At 62.0% G+C, this 27,466-nt stretch overlaps 1 protein-coding gene across 4 annotated transcripts in view; it reads right to left on the reverse strand.

Moving 5' to 3' along the window:
* The window catches only part of GRAMD4 (GRAM domain containing 4), a 72,585-nt gene extending 48,853 nt beyond the window's left edge, over window positions 1-23,732 (reverse strand). Inside the window, exon 1 of one of the 4 annotated variants that reach the window (XM_058740979.1) lies at window positions 23,521-23,732. In XM_058740979.1, coding sequence (XP_058596962.1) covers window positions 23,521-23,549 — 29 coding nt within the window. In that variant the 5' untranslated portion in view covers window positions 23,550-23,732. Of the gene's footprint in view, window positions 1-11,067; window positions 11,284-11,329; window positions 11,485-22,101; window positions 22,204-23,520 lie in introns of those variants that run through there. The other 3 variants (XM_058740983.1, XM_058740980.1, XM_058740981.1) reach the window with 3 other exon arrangements.
* Window positions 23,733-27,466: the final 3,734 nt, after the last annotated feature.

Here is a 27,466-nt window from a genome sequence, read left to right on the forward strand (position 1 = left end):
CAGGCAAATCCAGAGCCAAGGTAAACAGCCCTCAGGCGAAAAAGGCACCTGTCCAGAGGCAGCTTTGTTTTTCTTGTCTCATCTCGGCTCCCCCACGCCAGACCCCTCCCCTGCAGACCAGGCCCCGGGCAGAGGGTTCAAGCACCACATGCCCCAAAAGGTTTTCTGTGTCTGACAACACACAGCGAGAAGGTAGAACCCACGTTTCCTGCTCAGCCAGCCCAGAAAGGCTCACAGCCCTGCCCGGGGCAGGTCTGGCGCAGACGTGCGGGCTGGCACTCACGCCGCGGCCACGGAAAGAAAATATTAGAAAACCCACAAAACACCCGAACCCTCAGAGTCGTCTTTGCGCCGGGCGCCCAGGTAACTGCCCAGCACCGTGTGGCCGATGGACGGACGGTTGGGTCTCTGAGTGTCCCCGCTGCCAGGCGGCAGGGGGGCTCCGCAGGGCAAAGACACGGCCGCGCAGCAGGTCTGGCACGCGGCCCCGGGTCCTGGCGTGCACACTGTCGCCCTGCAGCTGCATCGCGGGGCAGAGCCACACGCCAGATGCTCGGAGGGACGGCAACGAGCGGGTGCTCGGCCGGTGTTTAATGAGCACCTACTATGTACCAGATGCAGGAATGCAGAGGAGGCGTGCCCACCGCGCAGGAACTTCCTAACCACAGAACGGAGGAGCTGGGCAGGCGGGGCACAGGCCCCACCGGCCAGGGAAGGCCGTTCTGAGCTGCAGAGGAAGGCACCCCAGGGAAAGGGAGCACAGACGGGGAGCATGTTGAGGCCAGGTGGGGACCGTCCTGGGTAGGGAGGGCAGCCTGGCCCGAGAGGACTCACGGCACAGGGAGCACCCAGGAGCCTCGCCGCCCGCAGCAGCCGCACTGAGAAGCACACTGCACTGGGCCCACGGACTTGACCCCTTCCCACACCATCCCCCCAACCCAATCCCACATGCTGGCCTCTGGGAGGCTGGACCCCGGCTCCTGCACGCCTGTCTCTGGGCCAGGCCCGCACTAAGGACTTCGTGCGTATCGGCTGCTTGTGACTGAGGCGACCCCTTCTACATGGAGGGGGACGCAGCTGAGAGGGACTCACAGCCATGACAGGGGAAGATGGAAGGCAGGGCACAAGGTACCCTGGGGTGCAGGGCGATGGCTCACGGACCTCCCTGGGGCCTCAGGGCAGCCAGGCTCAGAGCTGTCCATTTACCAGATTCCCAAGCAAACACCGAGGCCAGGGAGTGCAAACCACACCCTGGAGGCCACGAAAAACAGCAGCGGGTCCTGAGAAGACAAACACAGGACCACCATAGGACCCAGAGGTCCTGCTTCTGGGTATGCACCCGAAGTACCCACACCGGGGCTCGGCGGGATCCGGACAGCGGACAAACACACTGTGATTTACACGCACAGAGCAGTATCCCTCATACACGCGATGGGGTGCTGACATGGGCTACGACCCGGATGGACCTTGAGGACGCTGTGCTCAGTGAAGGGAGCCAGGCACAAAAGGACTAATTCAGCATGCTTCTGCTCCTATGGTCCCTGTAAGAGTCACATCCATAGCTACAGAAGGTAGATGAAGGCCCCCGGGGCAGAGGACGGGAACGGAGAGTTCGTGTTTCATGGGGACAGGGCTTTAGTTTGGGAAGATGAAAACATCCTGGACATGATGGAATGTTGGTCGCTCAACACTGAATGTACCGGATGCCACCAAACTGCACGCTCAGAAATGGTCAAAATGGCATGTTTTACGTTATATGTGTTTTATCACCTTGTACATAGTATATCACACTTATCGTATTATGTATACTTCTTCGTGGTTATACATAAATATACAAGGAGAGACAGCATGAGCAAAACTCTCTAAAATAACCTATAAATCTAATGTGATTCCCCTAAAAATATTACAAAAAGACTTCAGAGGAAGCAAAATGAGCTAAGGCTAAGGTTCATAAGGAAAAACAGACAAACCCAGAATAACCCAGAAAATTCTGGAAAGCAGGAGTGATGAGGGTGACCAGCTCCACCACATGATGGAACATGCTGGGGCTACAGCCGTTCTACAATGTCCCAGCCTCCAGCGGGATCCAAGGAGCATCTGACATCAGGGGGAAGGGACACGCTATCCAACAAAGGACGTGGGGATATCCGGGCGGCTGTGTGGAAGGAGGTAATGTCGAAGCCACACCTCATGCCTTCCCCAAATACACTCAAATGGACCAAAGATGTGCACAGAAAACAAGGACGGCATCCGTGTAGAGGCGGGGGGTGGGCGAGGGTGGAGGGCAGGAGGGTCCAGTCCCTGACGGGGCCTTTCCAAGCAAGACGTGTATCACCGAAAAACACAGATTATGGTAAAAAAACAAACTTGCAAGGCAAAAACCTAAGTAGTCAAACAAATGATAATCTAAGAGAAAATATTCGCAACACATACTACAGAGGATTAATCTGTCTAAGACTGATAAACAGCCCAGCAGAAAAATGGGCCAAAGATGCAGAGAGCTCACGAAAAAGGCAGACAGTCCTCTGACCTATGGAAAGATGATTAATCTCCACTTATAAAGAGAGAAACACAAGTTAAAGTTCCATGAGCAACCCTGAGAAACCCTTTTCCCTAACAGACCAGCAAACATGCAGCGGGTGGGCGTGGGAACAAGGAAGCCGGGGCCCTTACTCAGTGGGGGGCACGCAGGGCAATTTTGCAACATCCACTATCCTTACGGGAAAAGTCTCCTACTCATACTTGCAAAATGATGTAGAGGCAAGGTCATTTCGTTGCCACATCGTTTTTGTGACAGTGAGACGAGGCTGGATGCACCCTCAGGTCCACCCACGGGGGACAGCCACACAAGGGAGCCCCCACAGCCTGAGCAAGGAGGAGGACCCTTCAAATCCTGCGGGAGACCTCCCAGCCTGGGCTGACTGCTATCTGCCAGTGCGTGCAAGCCATCCGCCATCCAGCACTGGAGTAAAGGGGGGAGGGGGGAAGGGAGAGGGGGAAGGGAGAGGGGTGGAGAGGGTGGGATGGTAGGAGGGAGGAGGGGAAAAAGGGACAGGGAAGAAGGGGAAAGGGGATAAGGAGGAGGGAAAAGGAGGAGGGGGGAGGGGAGGAAGGGGAAGGGGAGGAGGGGAAAGGAAGCGGAAGGGGGGGGAGGGGAGGGAGAGGGGAGGAGGCAGGAGGCACTGGAGACTCATCCTAAGCTTCAACCCCTTTTGGATCCTGAAGGTGTTGACTATTCCACAGCAAAGGACATTTTAAAATTATTTTAAATAAAGGAAGGACTTTAAATAAAACAGAAAAAAACGGGAACAAGAACCTTCATTCACCACTTCAGGGAAATCTCTCCCAAAGCCAAACAAGCAGTTCTCGGAGCATGGCTCAGGAACCTCTTTTGGGGGGACCCATGAGGTCAAAAATAAGGCCACATTTGCTTTTCCACGCCCGCCCTCAGGCAGCCCACGGAGAGACAACATGGCAAAAGGGACATGTGACACATAACTTAAGCTGCCAGTGCCCCCGCAGCTTTCCTTTTTGTGGAGCGGCGGGGGGGGGGGGGGGGGGACACGATGATTTTGTTTTTTTAATAAGAATAAGCTATTTACATAAACACGGAATGGGTTTATAGTTGGCAGTTTCTGGAATACCTTTAGATTTCTTAGTTTTACTTTTTTTTTTCTTTTGAGAGAGAGAGAAGGCGTAGAGGCAGAGGGAAGAGAGAATCCCAAGCAGGCTCCACACTCAGCACAGAGCCTGACTTGGGGCTCGATCCCACGACCCCGGGATCCTGACCTGAACCGAGATCAAGAGTCGGACGCCCAGCTGACTGAGCCCCCCCGGCACCCTGCTCGTGCTTTCTCAGAAAGAGTCAAGAGCAACAGAGACAACCCACGTATACAGGGGCCTTCTGGTGGCCTCGTAACCGAAGACTACAAAGGGTCCTGAGACCAGGGTCTGAGAGCCACCAGCCTACCCAGTGACCCTGGAGAAGGGGCGCAGGGGCGGGCTGGTCGGTCCACGGCTCCCCCTGACCCCAGTCCAGGCCTCGAGGGGTGGCAGCTGGGTCCCAGTAGGGAGCTGTGTCCGCAGGCACGACCAGAGTGGGCCCCAGGCGTGCAGCAGGCTGGACCGCAGGCCTGGCAGCAGGGAAGCGGCAGGCTATGTGGCTGAAGGGCGTGTGGCAGACGGGAGGCGGGGGGGAGGGGGGGGGGCGGGGACGGGGCCTGAGCGCTGTCTGCTCTGTGTCACCACGCGTGCAAGAGTGGCACCCTCACCTTACAGGGAAGACTCGGCCCAGAGCCATGCAGCAAGGGAGGGGCAGCGCCCCCGTTCCCGGCCAGGCCAGCAGCTACGCCTCGCCCCTTCTCTCCACCTCTGCCCTCCCCCTTGGGGTTCAGGCCAGAGGAGTCCCCACGCACACGTCCTCTTTCCCACCCCATCTGCTCACAAACACCCTCCCTGCCTCTCTCTGGGTGCTGTGCGACTTTCAGGGGCCACAGACGCCTCCTGCTCCAGGAAGCCCTCCCTGAAGTCCTCATCCACAGGTGTCTCTCGGTCCAGGCACACGGGCCCTGGGACACCTGGGCTCACACACCTGAGTGAACGTGCACACGTACACCGCCTTGCACCCCTGCCGTGTGCACATCCACTCTGCCTCTGAAGCCCAGCACGCACGGCCTCTGTGGTTCTCCGCGCCCAGCAGCCCATCTCCCGACCCCCCTCCACCCACAGACTGCAACTCAGCAGGCAAATCAGAGCCTTTTTGGTCCCAGGAGCACACGGGTGCTGCCTTCCCGGGGGAAGGAATCGAACGGGTGGCCGGGAGGGAAACGAACAGAAGGGGAACCAGACACACCGGCCTGAGCGTACCAGGCCACCAGCTCCACGCTCCACACCCGAGGACCCGAGCGGCAAAGGTGCCCCCGTGCAGAAACGAGGCTGCGGCGGACCCCGCCCTGCTGGGCGGACAAGGCAAGCCTGGGATCCTGCACGTGGGGGACACCTTCTGTCCCCCTTGACGGTGACCTAAGGTCCCGCCACTGAGAGACCAGGAGGAGGCGGCAGCATCTGGGGGACACCTGCGGGCACCGTTCACAAGCTGGCGGGCGCTCTCCAGAGACCGCGGCATCACCCACCCTGAGAAACCAGACGTGGATCAGTCCATTTCATGGCCACTCGAGAAGGAATGATGCCAGCACCGCAGGGCCCGCCCGTCCGCAGGGCCCGCCCGTCCGCAGGGCCCGCCCGTCCGCAGGGCCCGCCCGTCCGCAGGGCCCTTCCACAACCTGCTTCTGTAAACAGCGAATGTTCCCCGGTGCCTTTCGGGTTAAGATGGGCTTTGCGCTCGATCTACAGGGAGAAGGCAGCACTGGGGGAGCAAGAGGGGCCCGGGGTCCTCCTGCATCGCTCCCGAAGGGGGGCCCCTCCTGGGAAAAGGCTTCCAAGGTCACTTTTCTGCAAAGGGCATTCAAACCTCAACCGTGCATTTGCTTCAGCTCCAACAAACGGGACAGGATCCGTCGGCCCACGTGGCCGTGACGCTAGATGGAGCTGATCTGAGGCAATGCTCTCGTCTCCTTCCACAGAGAACACGGGAGGTGGCGGTGGGGGGGGGGGGACAATATCCGAAAGCACAACGATGAGGAAAACGGCTCAAAGTCTGAAAAGCCATCGCATCCCCAGGCTCCAGAATCAGTAACGCGACCACTAACACCCAGGCCCCGCCACTGGGTCCAGGGCGCTCCAGAGCACGAATGTCCAGCCCCCATCTGTGGACCCAGCTTCCAAACGCCGACGTGTCCTGTGCGGGGGCTTCTCCCCAAATCTCGTGCCGTCCCAACCCCGGACCCCACATCTCGGTCGGCTTTGTCCCCACACTCCCTCTGTGACAGCCCCCTCCCGGAGACCCCCCTCCTGCTTGACGGCCCTGCCTCCTCGGGGCTCTGGGGGCAGCATAGCAGGTGCCAGAACCCTGGCCCACCCACCAGGCCCACCCTGTGGAGCTCACCTTCCCAACTCACCCCTGTGCCCCCTCCCCCCCCCACCCTGCTTCTCTTCAGTTCCGGCACAGCTGATAAGGGCCTGCGCCCTGCAGCTCCTCTGTCCCACATCAGCTTCGCCTGCCCTCAGAGGAAGTCACAGATGCACCACTCCCTCACGTCCCCATCGGACCACAGGGGCTCCTCCTGCCCCAGGGGGGACCCACCGCTCAGCCGACCAGACCCCAGCGACCTGGGCCTCCTCGGGCAGCCAGAATCGAGCACCTGCAAATCAGACCAGTAACCAGCATTTCATCTCTTGAGGTCGGGGGGCGGGGAGCCACTTAAAGGGTCCCGTCAGGATGCGGGCCAGAGGATGTCCGGCACCTTCCATGACTGGAATCCCCAGGCAGCAGCAGCTGAGGAGCAAGAGGACCGCTCCGGCCCCTCCACGGCCACAGCCCTGGCCTCGGCTTACCGGAGCAGAAGACACCCCAACTTCTGGCTAGAATTCTCGCCAAAGTTCGACCCAGAAAAAGGGTCTACTGCCAAACCCTGAACCAGAAAAACGCAGCTGATCGGAACAGGCTGCCTTCGCACCTGAGAGGCAGCCCGTGCGAGCAGAGAACAGGCAGAAACCCACATTCCACACGAACTTGCCCTCAAACAGGAACCTGCACCGCACTGGTTTCTGTCCTGCTTACGACGCTGCGGGCAGGTCACAGCAAACGCGAGAGACGCCACTCAGCAGAGCCCCTCAGGTCCAGGGGAGGCCCCGCTCACCGCATCACCTCGTCCCCACCCACCGTGGGGCTCCCGCCACAGCCTGGCTCCGCGAAGGCCCTTCCGCCAGGACCCGCGCCGCCCGTGCCCACGTGGCACAGCCACAGGGCCGCCCCGGTCCAGCTTCCGGCACCAAGCTCCGCGATCCCAACGGAGAGCCCCCGTCCCGACCAGGGTCCAAAGGTCTGGCGGTGGATTCCCGGGGGAGGGCAGGCCTCACCGAGAGCGGCAGGCTCCTCGGAGACCTGGCCGATCCGGACTGACGGGTTGGCACAGCCCAGGAGGGTGGTTTCCCATCCTGCCGGGGACAGCAGCTGACACGATCCCGCAGCCTCGAGACCTCGGGGACAGTGGGAAAGGCTCAAGGGAACAACGGAAGGCCGCCTGCTCGGGCCTGACCCCCAGGTCGCAAAAGGAAACAAGATCCGGTCAACTGGTTCGCTGGGAAGACAAGGGCCGTCGGCAGCCCCCACCTCACTCACCGCTCAGCCTGGCTCCACCCACACAGAAGGCGGTCAGAGTCCCTCTGCTGTGACACAGCTGACCCTGCCGGAAAGGCCGGCCAGGGTCACTCAGCCCCAGCACACCCACACCGACAGAAACTGAGAGCCCCGGGCTCGACCGGGCCATTTAACCGGTCGGACTCCCAGCCTGGGTCCCCGCTCCACGTCCCCCCGGACAGTTCAGGAAGAAGCAGTGGGGAGGAACCTGCAGGTACGTGACCCCTGACCTCGCCCCCGGAGGGCTGCACCTGCGCACAAGCATTCCACAGCCTCCACCAACTGCCTTCGGATAAAGTCCATCCACCTGCTGCACTGGGTCCGCATTCCAACCAAGGAGAACACGGGGGTGGCCGGGCCCTCTCCGCAGGACCGCAGGCTCATGCCGACCCACTGCGAGGCCCGGACCGAGCTCGGTCCTTTCCAGCTCCTTGGGAGAGCCCACCATGGGGACAGAGGGAGAAGGAGCGCCAGATGTAAGGACAGGAGAGCCGGAGGGGCCAGCTCGCCCGCTGGCTGTGGACACTAGCCACAGTCCCCACCTCCGTGCGGCTCAAGGGTTCTCCGTGCTCTCCAATCTCGGCCCCTCGAAAGGTGCAGGGGCCCCTCGATGATTCCTGATGGCTTGGGGGGGGCAGCCGCCAGGGCGGTCTGGGCAGGGGTGTGGGTATGGGGGGGGTCAACACAGGACAGGGCGGCCAACCCTGGCCAGGGGCTGAGCTGCCTGACGGGAGCCTGTTTTCCTCTCCAGGTCCTCCACGCAAGGACCCCACCACCTTCACGACCCGGTGTCAGGGGCACAGCCAGCACCTACCCCGAGGCTGTAAGACAAGGGTCCCAAGGGTAGGGAAACCCCTTGATAAAGGCAGGTTCACAGCCCAGGACACCGAGGTCGGAAGAGGTACCACTCTCCAAGGCAACCACGAGAAAACCCTGTCCTGAAGGCCAGTTCCCCCCACGTCACCGCCAGGGTTGTTCTGGAAACCCGAGGCATTGAGCCCAAAGGCAGGGTCTCCCCACTTGGTGCCCCTCTGCCCCCTCACTTCCCAGGAGCCTGCCAACAGCCTGGTCACGCCCCTCGGCTGCAGGGCAGGTTCTTCTGGGCCTGGTCTGCCGGCCACACGCAGGGAGGGGCTCACAACCCCCATCCCTCAATGCTTCGCCTCATGGGGGCCCCCTCCTGGCCCCGGGACACCCCCAGGGTAGCGGGGGGGCTCCGATCTTCCCCTTCACCGCAGGGTGGCCCCAGCCTCAGGGGCCCCTCTCCCATCCCAGGCCGTTCCCACACCTGAAACTTCTGGAAACACCTGCCGTCAGCGGGGCTTACCCCACCACCACCAGAGGCTCCTCACTCCCCCACCTCCCTCACCCCAGCTCTCCTCTGGCCACCTCTGGCCTCTCCCCTGTGCCCCACCCGTCCTGAGCACACCCTGCCCCTCACACCTGGGTGCCTTCATACCTGCCCCAGCCAAGAATGCTCCTCAGGTGTCGCCTCCCCAGCCCCCGCTCTGCCCAGACCACTTCTACCTTCAAGGTTCAGCCACAAGAAGAGGGTCAGGGAGGAGGGACGCCCCGGGCAGATGTCCGGCCCTACCGACACAAGACAGTGTGGTGCGGGCCCAAGAAAGGCCTCCCCCAGGAAACGGGCAACCCGGGAGCTGATCTCCCGCTGGGAGAACCTTGTTACTCGGGGGTTATCATCAAGGTCCGTCCCCGCTCCTGCTTTGCTGGCGAGCTCGAGGGCACCTCTCACGTTGGAAATAACTGAGTGAACAGACAAGAGGGTGCTGCGTGACTGCTGCGGGCGGCCCCAAGGGCCAGGATTCCTCCAGGTCTGTGAGCCTGGGGCCCCGAAAAGAGAAAAAGATCCGGCCCACAAGTCTCCCTTCCTAAAGGTCTCTCCCAGCCCCATACACGCTACCCCAGAAACTCAGCCCCACACCTGCCTCCCCAGCAAAGGGTGCTCCACGCGGCCCCCAAGCTGCCTTCTGCAAGCGGCAGGGGAGCCCCCCATGAGAGGCGCTCAAGGAACATTCCCTAAATGGACAAGAGCGGCAAATTCCCCTCCTCATCCAACCTCACCCACCCCAGCACCTCACACCAAGGCTGTCACAGCCAGAAGGGCCTGTTCAGCTTCTGGCTTCAGCTGAGGTTTGAGGGGGGTGGGGGGGGGGGGGAAGCTGGGCAGGCGGGAAGCCGGCCATGGCTCACCAGCCAGGATTCACGAGGATTCTGTAAACACTTCCGGAAGGTTACCTTTCGCTGTTGGTAAATGAAAGGCTCTGCAAACCACATAACCGTCAGCAAGGCTTGCAGGTTCCTTAAGGAGACACGCTATTTCCAAGCCTTTGAGACAACAGTGTAGATAAAATCAACTCCTTTTATGTTTTTTGTTAAAATGGCTTCTTTTGAGAAAACCTACACGGAGAGATTTCTCATCTAGGTTATTCTGGTGCTCGAAAATAATCATGGAGTAGGGTTTCTCTCTCCTAATTACACAGAATTTAGGACAAAACATTCATGTAGGTGATTCTGAAATACTTTATAAATGGGTCATAACAGGCTCTTTTTATCCCCAGCATGTTTGGGACGCAGCAGGGCCAGCCTCTACGCGCAGGGGAACGGGCCACAGGCTGGTCCCCACAGACGGAAGGCACACGAGTCAGTGACGCTCAAGATGGAAATCCCGCTCCGAATTCGGGGCTCCTGCAGGTGTAACCGACGTGGTTCCCAATCGGAATGGTAAAAAGATCCCGGAGAGAACATGAACCTGGTTGTGAATGACCGTGTTAGCTCTAAGCGAGGCCACGGCTGACCTTTCTTGCTAGGACTCAGGGCCAGCAACTCACCCAGCAATCACACAATTAGGCAGCCAACTATTGAGAAAATACACTCTTGCCTAACTTAAAAGGAAGCTCATCTGTCAACTAAGTCTGCTGGCGGGAGGACGGGGAGGTGGCCTCACACTCCAGGTCAAGGGTCCCGGGGGCCGGGGGGTGGGGGGGACTCAGGTGGGCAGGCATCACCTCCTCAAGCACACTGAAATGCCCTCAGCCAAGTGGTGGGGACTCTTGGATGAGGGATATGGTCCCTGCCCCCCCGGTGGGGCCTGCACTTATGGGCAAGGTCCCAATGTGCCAATGCCACCTGACAGTTCCTCTGTCCCCCTGTGGCCACAGCTAACTGTAGAGTGCCGGGGGTGGGGGGGGCGGGGAGTAGGGACAGGACACAGACCTTTCTGGGGTGTGTAAGCTGGGACACCAGCAACGACTCTGGCAGCATAGGCCGCACTCAGATTTGGTGAGAGTTGGTAAACTCACAGTCCACTTTCTGACACAGCAGTAAGGTTAATGTGTTTTAGGTCTGGGATCAGAGCACGTAGGACAAAGAGGGATTCCACAGTCACACGCTGGGAAGAGGGAGGACACAGTGACCTGCCTCGGGGCCTGTCCGTTCTGGGGCCCCTGCCTTCTCCAGCTGCTTCTCTAAACGAGACCCCGGACCCACGGCTGTGCTGGGACAGACACCGTGGGCTCTCCCTGCCAACCTCTCAGGCCCATCCCTGCCCGGCCACGGCCCCTCTCCTGTGCGCCTGGCCCGCACTTGGTTCTAAGCCCTGGGTTTCTTTCCTCCTCTCCCCCTGCCAAGCCGCACCCCACCCCCACCCCAGGCCCCTCAGGAGGAGCAGCCCGCAGACACCCACTGACCAGACATACAGGCAGCAACCCCCGGCCTAGGCCACACACACACAGAACTACGGCGCCCCAGCCCCAGGAGCGCCACTTCTCGGACGGGGGCCCCCCCCACACCTCCAGCACCTCCTCGGCTCTCTGCCAGAAGACAAGGGGTCCTGCAGCTCCAGGGGGACGCAGAGCAGACACAAAGGGCTGGACCCGGGGCTGCATGGGTCACGCTCCAGACTCTGCCCTTCCTGCCTCTGGGAGGAACCCAGAGGCCCGTTCAGGCCACCAAGGCTGATGCAGACGTGCCAAGGCCCTGGGTGACAGTGGCCTCTCTAATCACCCAGCCTCGCATCTCTCTGGCTGTGTGATCTTTCCTGAGCCACCTCACCTCTCTCTGCCGGCCCCTCCAGCTCTCAAATGGGGCCATTAGCGAAGGAGACCACGGGTGTGAGACCTGGGCCCCCGCGGCAAGCTCCAGAGTCCCCGTTAACCACCATCGGGCGGCATTTCTGTGCGAGCCTTCCTGCTCCAAGTGCCCGTCCTCCCGTTCTTTAGGGTTCCTGCCCCACCCCCAGCAAAGCTCCCGCCCCTCTCAGAAGCGGTGACACAGGCTCCAGGGGCAGGGACGGCCCAGATTAGCGAGGCCTCCCTGGCCCCGCCCCGCTCCGCCCCCAGGGCCTCCGCTCCAGGCACCGCCCCCTGGGCTGGCTCAGCCTCCAGAGGGCAGAGCGCGACCAGACCGAGCCAGACCCCAGACAGCACCCTCCAGCAGATCCCGCCCCGCTGGCTCCGAGTGAGACAGCAAGGGCAGGGCAGGGAGCATCATGGTCGGCCCCTGGCCTCCCAGCGCTCGCTGGCCAGGTGCGGCAGGCACCTGCAAAGATGGCCCGAGCCCGAGCCCCCCCTCAAGGAGCTCACGGTCCAGCGGGGGAGACCCACGTCCTCTGATGGAGGGTCAGGTGACAGGGAAGAATCTGACACCCCGGCTTTCCCGACAGGGTTGGGGAGGTCCGTGCAGAGCCGGGGGGCCCTCGGCACACACACACACACATGAAGAGGGCAGGTCACCCCGAAAGCAGAGTTTAGGGTCCCCCTGAGGCCCGCAGCGGGTAACAAATAGGACAACTTCAACCCTGTAAAACACCTAAATGGGCCCAAAAGGTGTGGCAGTTGGGACACAGCCAAGGGCACGGGTCCCGGGGGCAGCCACTTACCACGACCTTTCCAACCCCACTTACTCATCTGCAGAGTGGGGACCGTGAGGCCACAGCCAGGTTTGTTGTGGGGGGTGTCACCCACCCACTCACCCTCTCCTGGGGTGCCCTGCCCCCCCACCAGACCGGCAGGACAGCATGCTGTCCACGCATGGGCCACGTGAGGTGGGGACCCCGGCATCCAAGACTCCCTCCCCCAGGGGGCTCCGGGCCTCCCCAAAGATGGCAGCAACTCTGCCAGAGGGTAGAGGACCCCAGGACCAGGGCTGCAGCTCTGGAAGCAAGGCTGGAAAAACCTCCCCACTCACGGAGCACCTGCTGTGTGCCCAGCCCCCACCCAGCATGTGGCCCACCTGCGGTCCCTGCCCTGGGTCGGCAGGAGCTCTGCTCTGGAGGAGAGGTCAGTCACCAGCCCCACGCCTCCTAGCGAAGCCGGGACCCGGGCAGAGGAAAGGCTTTAGCACCAGCCAGGCCTGGGCCACAGCTAGGCTCTGCCCAGTCTGTCCCCTCCTCTCAGGATGAGCAAAGCCCAGCCTGTGTGACAGTGGTGTGGGGCTCGGGAGCCTGATGAAGGACCCTGGGGAGAGGAAGGGGCCGTTTCAAGAACTGCAGCCACCCACCTCCCCACCACGGGAGCATCTGAAGAGTGCCCACTCCCGGAACACGGCAGGTGGCTACGAGCTGTGGAAGATCAGGCGTGGGGCTTTTCAAAGCAGAGAAACTGGCTGGCGAGGGGCCACGTCTCCCCTTTTCTGGCCCAGCCCGCAGACAGAAGCATGAATCCCCCGCTTCCCAAGAACCAGGCGGGCCCGCCTCTCACAAACGCTAGCCGACCTCCACATCCAGGAGCCCCACCACGTCCCTTCTCGACACTGTGCCTTCCCAGCACCACCGGGGAGATGCCCAGCGGCACCTCGTGCTCCCCCCACCATCAGACTCCCCCGCCATCATGCCAGGCAGTCATGAGGCTTCCTGGGCCTCCCTCCCGGTCTGGCAGCGGCCGGGGGTTGCTGGGGCTGATCTCCCCGGGCACGCGGTGGTGCCCATCTGCCGCCGACACCTGCCGGGCCCCTCCTGACCACCACGGACCCCTTGCCTCTAGGCTCTCCCAGCAGGGACACGGACGGCCCCTCCTGCCTTGCCTTCCCCTCCAGTCCTCACTACAATCCCGCCAGCGGCCAGCAGCTCCGCCCAGCCTGGATGCCCAGGGCTTTCTGGTGGTTGAGTCACATCTCACTTCCTCTCCAGCCAGCTCAGCAGCAGCGAAGTCACGTTATCCGCAGCCTCCAGTGTTTGGCGGGCTGGGCCCTGCTCTAAGGACCAGGAAATCTCGCTCCTTCGCTTCTGCCTTCTGGTCCAGCACCTCTGGGTCCTTACCGCTACCCTCCTCCTCCACACCAGCCCGCACACCACCTCCGTCTCGCACACGCCTGCACGCACACACTCAGATGCTTACGCTTGCTTGAACTTCCTCGTGGAATGCTCGCGACACGATTCACACTCCTCCCTGCATTCTCAAGCATGGGCTGTTGAACAGAGGCTCTCTCTTCGTTCTGACCCAGGATGCGCCCAGCGTGCCTGCTCTACGCTCTGCCAATATGACACCCTGGTCGCCCATCGGGCACACCGCCGGGGAAAGACACGCGTTGTCCTCCTGTCCAGCAGGGACTCCGACCTTCCTCTCTGGATGGAACGAGAAAGGGGCTGCAGCTCCCGGACACCCGACCTGGGTGCTGACGCCAGCAGACGGCCCCCACGACACGCCCACAGGGGCCTGGAAGGGGCGCACGGCTCAGCCTCAACCCGCCGGCACCAGGCAGCGATGCCCCTCGGGACAGCTGGGCACCCCTCCACCCCACCCCCACATGTGACCCTCACACTTCTGCTTCCTGGACGCAGGGTTTGTGAGATCATCCACGCACCTCGCTGACACAGGGCACCCCCGTCAGGGTGTGGGTTTTGTGGGAACCCTGCAGGTGGCTGGTGAGCCTGGTGCTTCTAAGAGTGAGACTCTGAGTCTTGTGATAATAAACCTTTGGACCAGAGGCCGCGCCGGCATCACCCCCAGAGCAGAGCTGACTGTGCCTGTCACACGGGACCCAGCAGACCCACAAACGTCAACCCAGAAAGAAGCAGGGATGCAGGTGTGGCACAGCAAGGATCTGGGAGGGGGACCCCAGCGGGGGAGCCAGGCCAGCAGGGAGACACAGGCAGCGGGACCACGGCACGCCGGCCCCACATCAGGCCCCAGGAGCCTCACTCGCAGGAAGAGCCGCTCGGGCATAAGAGCACCCCCCCCCAGCCCCACAGAGCCCCCACTCAGTGAGCCCCTGGCCAGTTCCACCAGCCTCCTTAGATGCCCCCCAGGGGACCAGGGGAGACTGGAGCCCCCACACCACAGCAGGGAGACAGGAGCTTTGAGAAGGCCCAGATGGGAGGCCCAGGCAGCTGGCCACACATCCCACAGCACCCCCGACATGGCCCGGCCCCAGCAGATGGGGGCACGTGCCGGCTGGATCTCCAGGAGCCTTGCACGGAGCTGACCTTTGGTAAGCTGCCCCCACAGGCCCCCACCAGAGCGGGCCCAGGGGAGGGCAGAATGCTGGCTGGAGGCCTAGCCCGGCCTACAGCCCCTCCTCACTCCTCCCCGGCCTAAATCCCCTGTGTCCCTCCAAATGGGCTCCTGTGGCCCCTTCTCACCCCGCCAGGGGTCCTCCTGACCCCCCAGGCAGGGCGGGCTGTTGTCCCGCGGCCCCCACCTCGCTCGTCCCTCCCGCCACGTGCTCCTGGAGGCAGCGGCCTCGCTCCCCGGCACAGAGCAGGTCCTTCTCGGCAGGTGAGAAGGCACGGATGGGGCACGCGGCACAGGCACCACGCTGTGGGCTGGGCAGGTGGCCGGAGGCCCCCCAGGTCCCCGGCGGGAGCTCTCCCGAGAGCGAGAAAACAAGACCGGCTCCTCTGAGGCCCCCAACAGCCTGCGTGGGAAAGGGCACAGGGCCGCTGCAGACGGTGTGGGGGCACGGCGCTCCCACCCACCTGTGTGCCGCCCCAAGCGACAGTCACCCTCGCTGCCCTACTCACCGTGTCCTTCCCGCTGTCCTGCCCCGTTTTCTCTCGAGGACAGCCACCGTGCCAGCCTTCGTCCGAGCCTGCCCCACCGGCCACTGCTCTCTTCGGAAACCCCCCGACCCAGGGCCGCGCGCGGGCCCACTGAGCGCTGGGAGCCGGGCGCCGGGCCCAGGCATGCAGGCACCCCGCTCCAGGGCACCACCCCCTCCCCAGCCCTCCTCCTCCTCCCGGGAGCCTTCCTCCCCGCCAAAGAGACCCGCACGCACGTGTGCAGACAGACCCTCTGTGGAAACGGAAGCCAACGTGGAGCCTCACGTCTCTCGTTTCCAGAAAAGGAAACTGCCCTCGGGGACCTGCTGCTCAGGGGTGCTCTTGCGAGGGCCGCCCCTGCTCAGGTGTGAGTTCAGACGCGGGGAGGAGCCAGGCCCCACCGGGATCTCAGCCCAAGAGCTGCACGGGGTCCCCCGCAGCCTTCCTCCTCATGCTGCTGGAGCCAGACCTCCGGGCTGTGTGCACTGAGCCCCGCTTCCAGATTGCAAAGGGATGCCGAGTCTGTGTGCCCTGCACCCGCGGGGCGGGCTGACCAGGCGCAGCCGGAGGCCCCAGCTCCCCTCTCCCCACCTCCCTGCAGGCCACGGGGCTTCTTAGAGATGCGCCGCGCCGTGAGCCCCCTGCAGCCTGAGTTCTGACGGCACGCCAGCGGCCCCGCGGAGAAGCAGCCGGACGCGCAGGCTGCATCCAGGCCCACAGAGCTGCCTCCCACGGCCCGGGATAGCCATCCTGGTCCCGCTCTGCACGCCGACTGGAATGGGCCAATTAAGGAAATGGATGGCAAAATGGGGAGCCCGGTTCCCACCGCGGGATGGAAATGTCTTGATCAGCGAGGGGAGGAGGCCAGAAGGACCCACGTGGTTACGAGGGGACTGTATCAGCAGGATGAGCTCACATTTCACTTAACAGGGACACAGATGGTTACTCGCCGAAGTCATCGAGTCCTGGGCACATCCAGAGTTAGAGGGCCTGAGTCTCCTGCCCAGTGTGCGGACCAACGAATCCCACGGTGACAAGTGTACCAGCACCCGCCCCCGCGCCCTACCCCCCTCTCCTGTGCATGGAACCCGGCTCCTTGGAGAACCCGTGGACCGCAGGGCTGGGGCGGGGCGGGTGTGCCAGAGAGGGAGGACGAGCTCGCACCCCACCGGGTGGGGCCGAAGCTGGAGCAGGCTCCCCAACAAAGTACGAAACTCGAAACCTAAAATCAGGCCTGAGCCCCTGATGGCCTAAGACGAACAAGGGACACCTGGGGGGGCTCCGTCGGAGGCGCATCCGACTCTTGATTTCAGCTCAGGTCATCATGATGATCTCACAGTTCGTGAGTTCGAGCCCCGCGTGGGGCAACAGTCTGGAGCCTGCTTGGGATTCTGTCTCTCCTCTCTCTGTCTCTCTGTCTCTCCAAACAAATAAAATTTTTTAAAAATGTTTTTTAATTAAAAAAAAAAAAAGACCAAATAAATTAGTGAATGGGGTTTGGAGACAAGTCTCCCCCAGCAGAGGATTCCAAACACGGTCCGCAGATACTCGGTCCTGGGGCAGCTGGGGCTGAACCCCTCCCTCCAAGAGGGCAGCGTGGACAGGGGTGGGGGTGGGGGAGCCTCAGCCAGGTGACCGAGGCGGACACCTCGGGGATCAGTCAGGCTGACGGCAGGCGCCCTGATGGGGCGGGACGAGGAGGGCCCTTCACCTGTGGTCTTCCTCCCAAACTGGGACCCCAGTCCAAAACACCCAAATTCCAACTGTCTAAACACATTCCAATGTAGAGGGATCCTACAGTATTCCTAATACTTCTCAAGGCTTCAGGATCATCAAAAACAAGAAAAACTGAGAAACCTAGCCTGGACGGGCCTCAAGAGACATGAAAACGAATTTACACAATATCCTGGATGGGATCCTGGGAAAGAAAAAAGACTTGGGGTAAGAACTAAGGCTGAGTAAACTGCGGACTTTAGTTAATAATGTGTCAACATTGGTTCATTAATTCTAACAACGTTTTCACACCAACTAACATTAACAACAAGAGAAACCGTAGACAGGACTATGTGGAAATCTCTGCGTTATCTCCGCAATTCTTCTGTGTACCTAAAACTACCTTTCAAAATACAGTCCATTAAAACCACCACCACCAACATGCCGCCCAGGGCGGGATGGGTCACTCGGTGTCACTCGGCAGGGCACCCCGACACCCCCAGCCAGACCAGGTCCTGCCCTTGAGACGCTCCAGAGGACACGAGCAGTGAAGTTTCAAAGCCAAGTGACCCTACCATAATCATCAAGGAGCAGAAACGGTGGGGATGTCAGGGAGAGAGCCTCATGGACCCATGGCCACACAACCCCCCACCTGTAAGCATTCACTCCCAGACGCCGTCCCCAGAGAATGATGGAAGGCAGGGCCCCTGTCCTCCCGGCAGCTCAGGAGGCAGGTGGGTAAACAGGCAAGCACACGCAGGGTGACTAGCACGGGGGCCCATGAGGTCCTAACCCCGCGGGAAGGGGAAAGCCAGGAAGGCTTCCTGGAGAAGGCAGGGATGCTACTGGCTCAAGGTCCCGGTGCACAGCGGGTAAGCTCGAAGCGTTCTCAGACAGCCATAGCAACCAGGGGGGCGGCTGTGAGCTCAGACCCCTGGTGCCTGGTGAGGCGAGCTGAGCCCCCTGAGGTTCTGAGAAAGGGGGTCCGGGGCCGCTCGGGGCCACGCTTCAGAAGAGCGATCCACAGCTACACGATGCCACGCAGACGGAAACGCAGCGTGCTAAGATGAGCAGACCCCCGGTGGGGGCTGGGGGTGAGCAGTGACTAGCTGCTAAGGGACCCAGGAGGATCCCCGGGTGACAGAAACGCTCGGAAATTTGACTTGTGGTGGTGGTTGTGCAATGTTGTGAACATGCAAAACCTCGGTGAATCGCGCACCTGTAAGATATGCAAATTGCACCTCGGTAAAGACATTTCAAAAACAGATGCCTCTGTGCCTGCTCAGCCCCGCCTCCCCCAGCCAGGCTCCCAGGACTGAAGCTCCTTGTGCGTGGAGCCCCCTCGGCCCCCCAGCCCGGGGCTCACCGTGGGGATCGTATCCATCCACCCACTCGTTTCTCCAAGCTCACAGACCCAACAGGAGGAGGCAAGAACAGAGTCGGGAGGGATGTGGTGAGGCCTGCTAAGTGATCAGAGGCCTCTCTGGCCAGGGGAAGGGAGCAGGGATGTGTCAGACGCAGGGCTCAGCCACCCTGGAGCAGCCCTGCAGGCAGCATGGGCAGAAGGGGGCCAAGAGGGCGGGTGGGTCAGAATGGGGGCTGCATGCCTCTCGGTCCCAGGACGGGCGCAGAAGTGCCCCCCACCTGCACGCCATACTGGCAGGACCAGGGAGGGACTCCTGCCTCCTCAAGCCACATGCTCACCCCAGACAGCCCCAAGCCCCTGCCCACAGGGGGACGGGCTAGAAGCAGGGCCCCTTCCACGGATCAGGGGGAACCCGACCCCGAGAGAGGGTGAGCTGTTCCCCCCACAACCGCCGGGACCCTGGACGGTGCCCAACACATCTGGTTTCTCTCACCCACAGCTCAACCGGGGTTTGGGGGCATACAGGAGTTCTGGGTACGCCTGCCCTTCCCTGCCCCTCATCCCGAAGGAGCAGGAACCGAGCACAGTGCTTTACAGTTTCTGAGCACGCCCCACTTGAGAGAGAGGCGATACGGCTCCCATCCCGTGTCACGTACCTTTCCCCCCAGATCCGGTCTGAGTGCTGCACAACACGGCCACTCAACCCCAGCCAGTGCTGGAGATGGGGAGCACCTGCCCACCCCCACCGCTCCCCCCTCCTCCGTGGAGAAGCTGGCCGGGCCTTCCTGTGTGCTCTCAAACCCCCCCACCCCCGGCTTCTATATTCTACACCAACACCCTCGTTTACAGGTGACCTAGCTGAGGCCCAGGGAGGTTAGGCACCTTGCTCAAGAACACACAACGGCAGGATCACAACTTTTCTCTACCGAACCCCCCCTGCTGTAGGTTAGGAACAGAGACCACCTGTTCAAACATGGCTCTGCCACTCACCAGCTCGTGGCCTGCACCTCAGAGAGGCTGTGACAAAGGTCAATCATATAAAGCGTCCAGAAGGCTGTCAGGCCTGGGGTTGGGGACGCTCTTGCTATTGGCACATGTCTGAGAGCAGAGATTTCCTACCCTGATCCTAAAAGTGCTGCTCACATGTCTCTCACGAACCCCCAGAAAGAGCACGGCCTTAGGGGCCAAACAACTCAAACTCCCATCCGCCCTCCGCTACCTAGCTAAATGGGGTCTCAGGCCAGCCCCACCGCCTCTGTGCCTTAGTTTCTCTCAAGGCACAACGTGGCGAGAACACCTGGGCCAACGTCTGGCACAGCGGAGTGATTTCTAGGACTGTTACTAATGGTTTTTGGTTTTTGTTTTTTTCATAGGCCAGTGCTTCCTGTCTTCTGGCTTTACCACAGGGGACTTTGATCACAGGGCTTAAACATAATCACTACCCAGTCACAACTCAAACGCCCAGCAATCTCAACAATAGCCCTCAGATGGCGACTGTCATTAGTGGAGAATTATGGGCCCAAAGTCTCCACCCACCCCTCCCCGCAGGCCACACGCAGACACTAAAGGCCAAAAGAACATGGTTTTCTCTAATTAGGGAAACCCTCATTTTCTTCCCCCACCTCTGTTTGTAACAGAAGTCAGAGCAACCTGCCTTTGAGTTCTCAAGTTAACCGATTACATTTCTTCCTCGGCAGCCGGCTCCGAACCCGGGGCTGGGCTAGGCTGGGCCTTAAACAAACCAGCCACAAAACGACCACCACCTGGGGCGCCTGGGTGGCTCAGTCGGTTAATCGTCCACTTTGGCTCAGGTCATGATCTTGGGCTTTGTGAGTTTGAGCCCCGCGTCGGTCTCTGTGCTGACAGCTCGGAGCCTGGAGCTGCTTCGGATTCTGTGTCTCCCTCTCTCTACCCACCCCCCTCAACAAATAAATAAACATTAAGAAAAAAAAATGAAACGACCATCACCTTCAGGGACCCAGGCCTCCTCCCACGTCCACCAGCCACACCTAACTGTTGAGGACTTGAACTCTTACCCTCTCTACGTGGGGTATCTGCTAGATTCTGCCCCGGATGGAGACCCAGTGAGAGTCCCCACTGCTATGCCACCGAAAAGCCAAGGAGAAAAGATCTGAACCCGCTGCAATCCCAAAGACCCTGCAAACAGGCTTTCAGCTCCCCACCCCAAAGGCCTTCCCTCAAGCGCCATGTGAGTGGACAAATCCTCATCGAGCGGCTTCCCACCGACACCCCTGTCTGTGCTGAGGAAACAGAAGCTGCTTCCCCAGCAAGTACATCTGTATTCCTCCCACTACTCACTTCCACGGCCCACGTCTCATCTCCCCCGATTCATTTTCAAATTCTTCAGGCACAGGGACGCCCCACCACATCCCCCGATGCCGTCAGAGCTCCCCCAGGGCAGCAAGCGCACACAAAAATGGTCTCCTGTCCTCCTGACAACACGCAGCAGCCGCCCGCAAGGGGAGGAGGCAGAAACTCAGAGAAGGAGTAACCCTAACAGGTGCTCCCGAATCACTCAGGTCCCCGGCACGGCCACTAGGCAGGAGCCCCCGCCTCCTGACACGAAGAGGGCCAAATACCAGAGGCGAGGGGCCAGGCGCCCACGTGAGGGGAAGCCTACCAGCACCCCAGAGAGGAGCAGCTGGCTGGAGGAATACGGCTCCAGCATGGAAACCCCATGCCCGCACACAGCTGGTGCAGCTCGAGCTTCCAGAGGGAAACACCCAGACCAGAATTTGTAGAGAGCTAGAAGAGGTCCACCGGGGCCCACGAGGTGACGGGGTCCCCGATGGCACAACACTAACAGGGGTCACACCGTGGACACATCAAGGGAGCCCTCTGTTCTCCGATTACACGGATCCCGTCAAGACCGGCCTGGGTTTGGTGCTGGCGTCTGTCACATCTGTAACGTCGCCGTTACAGAGAAGATGGGCTGCAGGCTCGAGCCTCCCCTGGCAACGGGGCTCGCTGGGATCTGACAGCACTTTGTCTCATTGTGCCTGAGCTAGTATTCTATTCTGTTCTGTTGGACAGCAAAAATGGTGATTCAGGAAAAACGGGCCCGATTCTCTTCCTCGGTTCTAGTTGGTGAAGGTGAGGCCTAGGGAGGGCAGGGAAAGCGGAGGTCACACGGAGCTGGCAACCGCCGGTCTCCTGACACCCACTCCTGGCTGGACTTGACCGATAAGAGGCGGGCGAGGAGGGGGGCCTTGCGGCCCGCCAGTCTCGAGAGAGACCACCTGGTTCTTCCTCCCTGAGGGGTTCCCCGCCCGCCTCTGTAGAAGACACAGAGTAACTGGGCTGCCCAGGGCCACAGCAAACTGACCACGACTTTGAAACTTTCCCCAGTTTCCAGGAAATGCCTTTCCCGAGTGCAAGCAGACAGACGTTCGTTCCCAAGGACAGACCCTGCTCGTCCCCAGGCCGCACCACTGGGACAGCCACACCCTACCAGCCAGGGCAGCTGAGAGGGAAGAAGGGCCAAGGAGGTGGGGGCCCCCATCCTAAGGCCCTGAAGACCCCTACCTCTCCCATCCCCGGGAACAGGCTGGCATCCCCTACCCCCACCAGGAGTCCAGCACCGTCCGGGCTCTGGAGGTTCAAGGCCCCTGCCCAATGGCCACAAAGTACTACAGAAGGATCAACACCACGGCCACGGCAGGGAGAAGGCCAGCCAGGCCAGGCCCCCTCCCTACACCTGGCAGGCGGCTTTCCAGGGTGTGCAGCAGGAAGGAGGACCAGGTTTACCTAGCTCCCGGATCTGAGGTGTCCCAGGTGACAGCCGTGGGATGTGCTTCCACCCAGCACGAGGCAGGGCCAACAGCTCAAACACACTCACCCAGCCGGACAGTGTGTCCTCGAACGGGTCCGGGAGACAAGTGGGACAGTCAGAGAAGCTGTGGCTGCTTGGGAGCAGAGGGCACTGCCAGCCTCACCCGGGTGTCCTGATCTCTGCCCTGCGTGTGCCTGGCCAGTGAGAGGCCTGCATCACCTCATCTAATCCTCTTACCAGCCCCCCTCTCCCTTTACTGGGGGGGGGGGGGGGGGGGGAAACTGAGGCACAGGGAGGCTCAAAGCCTTCTTGCCCAAGGTCATGGAGCAGGTGCACCATGGAAAGACTCCAAAGTCCTCTGTTAACTACCATCTAGCCCTGTCCCTTTCCATCCCGCCAGGCTCAGACTTAAAACAACCTCCAGAGCTGGGCCACTATGGGGGATGAGACTAAGCAAGTCTCAAATTTTGCGTGTGGGAGAGGCTCAGAACTCTGTATTTCCTCCCCAACCTGCACAAGGAAGGCAAGAAGAGAACCCCATCCCGCAAAAGATCTCCCCAGAGCTGAATTTTCCCTGCCTCTGGAAACGTGGGGCTGGCAGCAGGCCCGAGATGAACCTGCCTTGGGGGGGGGGGGGGGGTTCCCACTGAGGTCTCCAAGCCTGTGGGGCCTGCTGCTCCTCCCACCACAGATCCACTGTCAGGGGCAGGTGCGCCCGCCCACCCGTCTCTGGCTCTCCCTCCTCCCCAGTTGTAGGCCTGGACAGGGGTGCTGGCCCAGTTCTGAGCAGTGGGGACCCCAGGCTGGGGGCCGCCACACTACACTCCACCTCCTGGCCTGCAGGCGGCCCTGGGTCCCAGCAGAGCCCCACTAGCTAGAAGTCACAAACAAAGGGAGAGTAAACAGGGCAGAAAGAGGGGCGTAGGGAGGGGGCGAGTGGCCACAACTTTTTGGTGGGGTCGTTTCTGGGGTCGCACGGACCGCCGGGGTCGAGGGCTCCCACATCCTCCCCTGTGCGCCCAGGGAGTGGATCGGAGGACGACCTCCCTGTCCCCACTTGGCCTCAGCGACCCCCGACCCGGCAACCAGCAGCACCCCAGCCCGGGCCCCGCGCCCCCTAGACGTCCTCCTCTCCCAGGCCGGCCGGGAGCCGCGGGGCGCGCGCAGGGGGCGGGGGGGGGGGGGGGGCCGTGACGCGCGCTCCGGAGCCGCGCGGGACCTGGGGGCGTGTGTGCGGGGCGCGCCCGCGCGTGGCCCTTCCCGCAGGGGCGCCGGCCCCGGGCGCGGGGATGAGCGTGGCCGAGCGGGCCGGGTCGTGTCTCGGCCGGCCCGTGCCCGGAGCGTGTCTGTGTGTCCGCGAGGTCCGTGTGGGCGTCCGCGCGCGCGCCGCTTACCCTGCGCGGAGATCGGGGCCAACTCTCATTCACCCGCTGCGCGGCGCCCCCCTCGCCAGCCGCCCGGCCGCGCTGCACCTGCCGCCCGCCCGGGAGCCCAGCGGCGCCGGGGAGCCCGGAGGAGGCGGCCCCGCGGGTCCCGGCCACGAGCGCGGAGGCGGCGGCGGCGGCGGCAGCAGCGGCGGCGGCGGCGGCGCCAGGTCGCGCGCTCGCGTCCCGCTGCGCGGAGTCTGCGCGCCCCCGGCCTGGCCTGCGCAGCCGCCGCCCCGCCCCGCGCCCCGCCCCGTACGCCGCCCCGCCCCGCGCCCGGCCCCGCCCAGCGCGCTACCCCGCCCCACCCGGCGCGGCCCGCTCGGGGGCCCAAGGGGATGCGCCTGTCCCGGGGGGTCCGCGCGCGCGCGCGCGCTCGATCACGCGGCGCCACCTTTGTTTGGGTGGCCCACGTGCGCGCCCGCCACCTGCGCCCGCGCGCACGCGCAGCGGCTCTTCCGTACCGAGGCCCGCCAATCTCGGCCGCGGCCACGCGCTCCCGCGCTTCCGTCACGGCGGAAGCCTCGGGTACAGCCACGCACGGGCACGCACGCTGCTGTCACCTGCCCGAGGCCCGCGCGCGGGACAGCCAGGGGACTCGCGGGGCCCGCCGGTGGTTCTGAGATGGTGACTGCTGCCAGTCGTGACCCGCCTCCCATCGGGAAACCCCACAGTGTGCACCCCCTCTAGACTGCCAGCACCTCGCAGGGGCTCCCCCTATGCCCAGGGGTGCTATCCAGCCTCAGAATCTGGGCCTCTGGGCTGGCCCCCAGCTTCTCCGAATCTCGCCTTTGTCATTGAAGGGAACCCTGCCGCCACCTGCACACTCACACCACACAATGGGGCAGGGCAGCAGAAGAGGGGTCCCACTCAAAGCGCTCCTGCCCCTGGTCTGGGACACGCCCCTCCCCCCGGGAGAAACCTGCCCTGACCTGCGCCCCAGGACCCAAAGCTGTCAAGCTCACAGTACAGTGCTCCATGGACAGGTAGAGAATAACCCTCAGAACCCCAGGCCCTTACTCCAGGTTGAGGGTACCCCTATCAGCTCCCCACCCGGGTCTGACCAGGACATGGCTATAGGAGATTGGGCTGGGAGCCTCCCTTCTGTCTAGGAAACTCCTATCCATTCCTCCAGGGACCCTGAGTCCCTGGAGCACTCCCTGGGGCAAGATTCAGGGTCCCTTTTTCATCCACCCCAGCATTCTCGGCCTGCGGAGGCAGCCCCTGTGGGCCAGGGTCAGAGGCGAGCGTTCAGGTGAGCTCCTAGCAGGAGCCTGTCCCTCTCTGTGACTCAGTTTCCTACCTGCAGAATGGGAAACGACATGACTCTGGAGTAAGGGAGCTAACAACATAACCTTCCTTCCTCTCACTCCACCAGGCCTGCACAGCCCAGCTCCAAAGCCCCCAGCTCCACGAAGCACCCCTTGACCAGCCTGGCCAGAAACAACCCTGGCCTCCCACCTGCCGGAGGGCCCAGCAGTCCCCTACCCGGTACCTACCACCTCCTGCCTCCACCACTGTGACTGACTGCATTGTTGTTGGTTATGTTCTTGTCCCCCGCCCCCCGCCCACTCTCCCCACAGCCCACCTGGAGAAAGACCCACACTGTGAGTCCCTCCTCCCACCCCCACCCCCACCCCCACCTCAGGCCCTTGGTCAGGCTATGTGTAGTTGCCAGGGCCTTATTGTTCACAGATGACAGAAATGCACTTCAAAGTAGCCCGAAAGGCATCTATTTGCTCGTGAAATGGTGAGCTGGTGGTGACAGCTCTCCCCCCAGCACGGCACAGAGCAGGTGCCCAAGGAACGTGTTTGAATGAACGGCCAGGATTAGGGGGAGCAGGCAGGAGCTGGGGGGGGGGGGACCTGGGGAAGAAGGGAAGGGGTCGAAGCAGACAGCTGGGTCCGCCCCAGGATCCCTCACTTCAGCCTACCCGACAGCCATCTGCTGGGTGCCCACTCTGTGTCTGATGCTGCTGGCAGGGAAGTCACAACGCGTGGTCCCCGCCTGGGGGACACGCACCGACCGGATCCCCCTCAGAGTGGTGCTGGATGTTACGGGGGGACTTCTACACTGCCCTGCCCGCTGGCTCCTCAGAGATGTCCTATCACCTCATCTACAAACAGGACCGTCACAGGCTGACCTGTGTCCCCCAACTTAATAGGCTGAAAGCCCTAACCGCCCCCCCCCCAAGTATCTCAGAATATGACTGTGTTTGGAGATAATTATGGTAAAACGAGGTCCTCAGGGTGGGCCCTCACCTAGTCTGGCTGGGGTCCTCATAAGAAGAGGAGATCAGGACACAGACACGCTCAGAGCAGCCACCGGGCCCTCAGGGCCACACCGCAGGTCATCGGCCAGGCCACCGCTAGCCCTCTGCTCACAACTGCGCCAGGTGAGCATTGCCAAATCCTGGGCTGGGTTGGCAGCTCTTCTCAGAGGAGGAGGCCCGGGGGGTTCCTCTCAACCCTGGGGCCAACTGGGCCCAAGGAATCAGTGTCCTGGCCTCAGAGCCCCCACGAGCATCCAGGGGGCAAGATGACCGGGCTCAAGTGAAACCCTGCGTGACAAGCAAAGGCAGGGGACGTTGGTGGCCAAACGAGGGCCAGAAAGAAATGAGGGGGAGTCCTGGGCAACTTGCCTCAGACCCCGCTGTGCCCGACCCCACCCCTCTGCTCCCCGCCCCTTGCACTGGGCCTGCAGGTAGGGCAGGTGGGATCAGTACAGTCCCCACCGCACCCACCTGCCCCGTGGCCACCCCGGCTTCTCCTTCTCTGACCGAAAGTCCTACAGCCCACCTCCTTGCGTGGGCTGTGGTCTCTGCCCAGAGTGCCCTCCCTTCCCCTCACTGGCCCCAGGCACCTTCTTCTGATGGGCCAGCCAGGCTCCCTCCAGCCCAGCACCAGGACCAATGTGTGGCCTTTGCCTCTAAAACTGTCTCTCTTGTCAGCCTGTGCTCTGCCTGAGGACAGGGACCACAGCTGACCCCCTCCAGCCTCCCAGCCTCGGGCCTGGCCCACGGCAGGGCTGGGGTACTGTCCCTCTCTGCGAGCCTGGAATTTTCTCTGGCCATCTTAACTCTCATGCTCCCATAGAGGTGGTGTTCTCAAAGTGCCTTCTCTTTTAGGAAGACTTTCTCTGACTGTTCCTCTTCTTGAAGCTCCTACAGGGCCCCTCTGTCCATCCTGGACTCTTCTAGAAGAGCCCACTGCCGGGCGGGGGGGGGGGGTACCTTCCTCAGTTACCCTGGCCCTGGCAAGAGCCTCTCTTTGTGCCCTTCCCTCCTGGCACCCTCCTCCCAGGCACCCTACCCTCTGTACCTGGACACCAGCGTCCGAGCTGATGTCCCATCTTGGACTCTCAGCTCTGGCTCCGGCCCTCAAACATCTCTTTTGGGGACCCGCTGCCTCCCTGCCAGCTGCCGGTTCTGACCTGTGGCCCCAGCCCCGTTAAAACCTTAAGGCCCTGCCCAGCGTAGGTTGGGATCACCCAACCTCCTCCAGAGGCCAAGAGCAAGACTGGGCCGGCTCTTGGTGACTCTGCGTCCTCAGATACACCACCTAACCCTCTGAGCCTCAGTTTCCTCATCTGTAAAGTGAAGAAGATGCCCACCGTCAGGCTCTGGTGGTTAGCACTGAAGAGGCGAGAGGCAGCCTCCAGGGGAGGCCAAGGGTGGGCAAGGCCTCGAGGAAGGGTCTGGAACCAGGGTATACGGGGCCTGCCGGCCGGCCCAGGAGGCTGAAGGTCTGATGCTTCTGTGTATCGTGTGAACGTGGACACACGTTTATACCTCAGCACGTCCCAGCGCCTTGCACATCACGCACTCCGCACGGGTGGTCAAATGACACATGTATTTCCATCACGTTAAAGTGCGGTTGGGTAAGAGGCACCTTCAACTGAATAACAGCTCTTCGG

Source organism: Neofelis nebulosa, chromosome 8 (assembly GCF_028018385.1).
Source record: "Neofelis nebulosa isolate mNeoNeb1 chromosome 8, mNeoNeb1.pri, whole genome shotgun sequence".
Classification (NCBI taxonomy): Eukaryota; Metazoa; Chordata; class Mammalia; order Carnivora; family Felidae; genus Neofelis; species Neofelis nebulosa.